The sequence below is a fragment of the Micropterus salmoides genome, unplaced genomic scaffold (genome assembly GCF_014851395.1).
Source record: "Micropterus salmoides isolate LMB-PRFRI ecotype aquatic unplaced genomic scaffold, ASM1485139v1 Ms_hic_scaffold_14, whole genome shotgun sequence".
Lineage (NCBI taxonomy): Eukaryota > Metazoa > Chordata > Actinopteri > Centrarchiformes > Centrarchidae > Micropterus > Micropterus salmoides.
In genome coordinates, this window is record NW_024040485.1 from 24189473 (window position 1) to 24195472 (window position 6000).

Here is a 6000-nt window from a genome sequence, read left to right on the forward strand (position 1 = left end):
GTTTGTTTTGGTTTTAAAGACAGTAATTACATGGGCAGTGTTTTCTCTTCCTTTGGGTACTCTTCAGCAACATTGCAGACACATGGTGTTTGCACATCTGTAACATTGTTCTTCCATTCCATATTTATATATTTCTACATTTATTTATGTTGACTGTATGTTTGTCTACATGTAGCACCTTATCACCACAGCAAATTCCTCGTATGTGTAAAACACTACTTGGCAATAAAGCTCCTTCTTATTCTGATTCTGAAACGCTCATGTTTTCTCTCTGCTTGTATACCCAAACATCTCTGCAGGACCCTGTTGCACTTTAAAATTCAATACATGGAGCGTGCTGGTCTATGCAGCAGTGAGCCATCACACATGAATGTGATTGCAATACAGCCTGAGAAGAAAACTTCTGGAGACTTAGACGAGTGGAGCTAAAGTCACTTCAGCTACAGCTGTATAGCAGACTGTGTAGAGACTCACTCACTCACATAAAGCATACTTAGTCTGATTTAGCCTTTCCATTCACTAATTTGCTCCACCATCGTACAAACTGAACATTTACATGCATTGTCTTTCTCCTCTGTGGGTCGGTGGATGGGCCTGACACCTGTTACCTCCATCTGCCTGTTGGGAAGTGGGAACAAACAACCATGGAGAGAGGCTTTGGCTACCAGCTCCACACAACCAAACAGAAAGACGTGTGTGTGTGAGATAGATGTGTGCGCTCTAGTCTGTGTTTACAGGTCAAGGCTTGGTAGAGACTAAAAGCAGTAGAAATAGCCGATATGTGATAGATGCCAGATCTGAGCACCATCTGTGGACCCATGCAAAGTAACACATAGCACATAGTTTGAGCGTCACAAAGCAAAACTACAGCCAGAATAGACACACAATGATATTTTTAGTCTTTAACATGTGAAAATCACTGTTTACTAAATTGTCCAAAATAACAAAGTCAGTTATTTATCTTACTGGTGGAGGTGGATATTATGATTTATTCTCCCTTCTCTATCTAGCAGCTATGGGAACCCATCTTGGTTTAGCGTGTTAGGATGCTAACATTAGAAAGCTACAGAAAAATAGTGGTGGACCAACCAACATTGTCATCCTTTGAACCGTGTCACAATAGCATGGCCAAAAACACATAAAGTCTAAAGGTACATCAAGATATTGACTTACTAAATCTAACTTATGAGTCAATATTGTCTTGTGATTTTTATGTAATGGCTCATAATTGTGAGTATTTTTATCATGTGGAACTTTTCAGAAATTAGCGCCTCTGCTTTTGTATTCCCTCTTTAGCACTACTGAACTGGACAAACAGGTTACAAATACTACCTTAATCATTCAGGTTTTCCACCACCTACTGTGTAAAACTGCATTACAGTATTTGCATTGTGCGCACTGTTCTCTAGGTGTGGTGTTCCTGCATAATCCCACCCAAGGTGATGGCTGGTGGTTGCTGAGTATTCAGAGTGTCTGTCATTTGTTTGTTTCATGGCTCAACACCAGCAGATGGACAGAAATAATCACCTTTTACAGTTCTACAGAATGTAAACTAAGTAGTGCCTCAAGGCAGTTTCTCTCTCCCTCCCTATGTCATAAATCTGATTCAAATTTGCAGTTATTTACATTTTGAGTAGGTTTACAAAAACTAATGTTTATGTAGGCTGATCTTTAAATTTGGCCTGGAAGGACAGCAAAAAGGGGGATAAGAGATGAGAAAGAGGATGCTTTGAGGTAGAAAGTAGAAGACAAGCAACTGACTCCATCATCTACACTAGCTTATGCTTTTCTGTCTGGAGCCAACAAACTTCCTATTTTTAGAAATGTCATCACAGGACTGAGATGGGATGACCACATCTAGAGTTATAAGAAGTAGAGTGAGGAGGAAAACAGCATGCGTCCAGTGGTGTAGTTGCAGACAATCATTTCACTCAATTAGAGTGTATCTTTCTACAAGACACACTCTGGTTTTAACAAGCACTTTATTATGTTTCCTGCTCCAACTCTAACCACAGATGAAGACCATGTGAATTGACTGCAAGTTGGAAAAAGCTAGTAGTTGTCAAACTACATTACTTTTTTGTCTAAGAATAAAACATACATGGTTCTGGCAATATACACCAATTCCACCATCAAACGGCAATTGTTATGGCTGCCACCAGCACCCGTCTGTAATTTTACCTGTGTGTTGTATTGGTTTTCGCTGACGCTTCTTGATTGGCCAGTCCGAGATCGGGCGCGCCCAGAGCAGTGTGGCCATAAGCCTGCTCAGCATAACAGATACACACAGGTAAAATTACAGACAGGTGCCAGTGGCAGCCGTAACACAATGAAAATGTTTTATATTGTAAAAGCAGTGATCAGGAATATATTGTCTATATGCCTATGCAGCTTCACAAATGAAATTTGATGAACAAGTTAAAGTATCCAACTTTTCCTCTTCTTCTGTCAAAAATCACACTTGTGTCACTTGTGAAATATCACAATAATTTTAGCACTCACACAAAAAGCCTGTTGGCTGTGCTTGAACAGTCAATTGATTAATTATGAATTCCTTCACTGAATTAATTTAATATAGCTGAACATGAAAGTGCACTTAAGGCATCTAACACAAGCAGATCTTCCATTTCTCTCAACTAGTTAAACATCCTCATCACTGCATGTTGATGGTTTTAGACAGGAAGTATCCCAGACAGGCAGTGCACAATTTTTGGAAGCAAACTGAGCATCAAAGCCAAAAATGTGTGGGCTGTTTCAGTGAATTGAAACTGTACTGTACAAAACATTTAACTGAAAGGTTTAAAGTCTCACTCATACAGTACATAGCTTGCTATATAAGCTATAACTGAAGACCATGATGATTCTGATCAAACTGATTCTGTGGTAACTCCGCCCTCATCTTCATCACCACCGGATGCTGTGCGGCAACAGCAATGGCCACAGTGCAATTCCCAAAACTGTCCAGACCAGCTCCTGGTCACGTCACATCAACAGGGACATCAGACACATCAACAGGGTGGATCCTTGCCAACCTGAGGCCCAAATTACCATCATGAGCAAGGCTGAGCAACATTTGTGTCTTCCGAATAAAATGTCACCCACATCCATTTGTGCTTTTTATTGTGTGGTTGCAGTTATGGTGGATTTTACTAAAACATTTTACTGGAGGTGTAAGTAGATGTGGGTGAAAGTTTGTGGCAGAATTCTGGCTCCAAAAATTTAGACACTGGCACTGAGGACAAACCATCTCTCATTTTTGAACGGGTTTTCCTGAGCAACCATTAAATGAGTTGTGTGATAGTATTGAAGTGGACACCTTTGTGTGTGAAACATCTCTGCTCAAACGGATGTGAGGGTTTAGTGCACCTGAAATTCAGAGTGGCTACATTGTTTATTCATGATTTAATTGATCTTTTCGAGACACTTGGACTGGAGCCCTGAAATATGAGATCCATTGGTGATTTGATGCACCTAACTGCTGTCCACACACACACAAATGTCATCTTGTATAGATTCCTTTACCAACAAACACACAGTAAAGCCTGCAGTGTCCATAAGATAGTGGGATACAGCAGTAGAGATGCACATCTGTGCATTGACAGGCAAGCATATTAAATGAGAGAGGTCTACCTGTGTCTGTGAAGCCTATTTTACTGGTGAGCCATCTGTTTCCTGCATCAAGGCTGCAGTTGATCAAGAAGGATCCATATTTACATGAAGTCCCATAGTGCATTACTGTTAATCACATGCGGGATGCTTAGTTTTGGTAGGCCTTTAATGAGTGAAGTGTTTTAACAGCTGGAATGGATTGATTGATTGATTGATAGACCTTCCAATTTTCAAGTACTCTGTACCCTAAAAACTATGGAATACCTTAATACATGTAATATAATTGTTTTCTCATTTTGAGGACAAAAAGTGCTGTTACAAAACTCATTAAAAACATACTGTATGTTTTACCTCTCTCCCTCCCTCTCTCTCTTTCACACACACACACACACACACACACACACACACATAAACACTTCCTCTCACCTGAACTCTGGAGCAGAGTTGCTCTTCAGTCCATAGAAGCCAGCAGACAAGGTGAGCAGCCAGTGGGGCACAAACGCCCCGTGTTCGCACTCCAGGTACGGTGCCGACCACTTGATCTGGTTTTTGTCCAAGAGGTAACTTCCACTCTTGGTGCCCGATGCCTCCGGCACTCTTCTGTGCATGTGTGGTCTCCTCCCGTCCCTAAACTCATTAAACCAGTCGGACTCCGGGCTCCTGCTCTTCAGGTGGCGGTGCGCAGAGCTGGAAAAGTCCTGCAGCACCACCTCCTTCTCGGTTCTGGTCGCCTGGAGGAAAACGTGGGGGCTCGGAGTCGGCGCGTCCGCGTGGAAGGTCACCACCGCCCTGTGGATTTTGGGGTCCCCCTCGAGGATACTCTGGACTAGCGCATGGTACCAGTGGATGTCCCTCTGCAGGGTGTGCTCCCTGGACCTGTTGGCCTGCAGGATCATATTCAGGAAGTTTGTGGCGTGCGCCACAGTGTCCAGGATGCTGTGCAGGGAATAGTGGGAGGCGACGTGAAGGCCGCCTCGCAGGCTGCTCAGCTCGTACCTCCGCGAACAGTTGACCTGCCTCAGCGCCGAGGAGTCCCCGGTATGCAGGAAAGCGGTCACCACCCTCGGCAGGTCCTCCTCAATTTTGTGCGCCACCACCGTGCGCTCGGTGGCTGGTACCGAGTAGTAGGTCGGGTGGTGGGGCGGCTCCCTGTTGATGTTTTGAGTGCTTAAGACTGGCGGGCTCTTCTCGTCTCGGTCATTATCAGACCACTCCACATAACCGTAGTTTGATCCCAAAACGAGCCCCGTTTGCAGAAGCAGCGGGATGACCAGTAGAGCCATGTCGGTCCTTTTTACAAGCGTAGAGAAGAAACCGTGGAAACTTGGCAAAGTCTGGTGAGCATAACCAAAGCCACTCTCTTTCTTCTGTCGTTTCACTGGATTAGAAAGACTTTGAGAAGCACAAACCAGAGAATGTCCTGAATTTCATACCCATGATCAATCTGCAAACGATAAAGGCTCTCCACTTCTCCTCCTGTGCATGTTTTTGTTTTCCCTTTAATCTTCTCCGTTTTCACAGCACCATATTTGATCGAAACAGCTGCTCAGACACCCTCCAGTCTCCTAACTCATAAGAAAACAACACTGACTCCGCAGCAGCCCGCCCTCCATTCACATGAAGCGACGTTACGATCGAGTGCTGGCGCTCTCTTATTACTCCATCTCGGAGAAATCCATGTGAGAGGAGTAGGATGACGAGGAACGGAGCAAATTGTTCTTGAAGTTCCGTCCCTCCCAATAAAACTCTAATAGGCCACCTAGCGCGTCGCCCACCAGTGTGTGTGGTTGTTTCACACTGCCAGTCTGCCGAAGGTGGGCGGGGCGTGGGAAAGACTGGAGCTGTCCGGTGCTGAAAGTAGCGCCTGTAGGAAGAATAGCGAGGGAGGGGGTGTCAGTTAGATTGAATCTAAAATTAGAATACAATAGAATAGAAAGAATGACAGCATTCAAGATTCAACCATATACACACGTGTATTTATAATATTATATAGATACTTACAGTAGCCTGTGTTTACCCTAAACATTACACCCATGCATTATTGTTAAATAGCCTATTTTAATCCAAAACCCTTTTGTCTCAATTTGCTCACACGTTGCCAACTACTTAACCACGATCCCCTAAAATTTTAAAGCAAAAAAAACCATACTGTAACTTTGCTATGCTGTTATATTCTGTAAACAAGACATCTATTGCATGTCTGTCCATCCAGAGGGATCCCACTTCATGTTTCTCCCCATTAAAGGGGGTTTTGGGGGGACTTTTCCCTTAGGCTATTCTAAGGGCAGATGATGTCAAATGCTGTACAGTGGGTCTCAAAATGGGGTCTGTGGACCCCCATGGGTCCTTGAGGGGGTTCCTAGCAAAAAGGGCAATCATTTATTTTCACTA

The 6000-nt window shown here is 43.6% G+C and overlaps 1 protein-coding gene across 1 annotated transcript in view; it reads right to left on the reverse strand.

Moving 5' to 3' along the window:
- LOC119902427 (probable G-protein coupled receptor 158) overlaps positions 1 to 5359 on the reverse strand; it is a 66711-nt gene extending 61352 nt beyond the window's left edge. Inside the window, exon 1 of the mRNA XM_038718598.1 lies at positions 4036 to 5359. Within this exon, the coding sequence (XP_038574526.1) occupies positions 4036 to 4892 (857 nt within the window). The 5' untranslated portion in view covers positions 4893 to 5359. The remainder of the gene's footprint in view (positions 1 to 4035) is intronic.
- Positions 5360 to 6000: the final 641 nt, after the last annotated feature.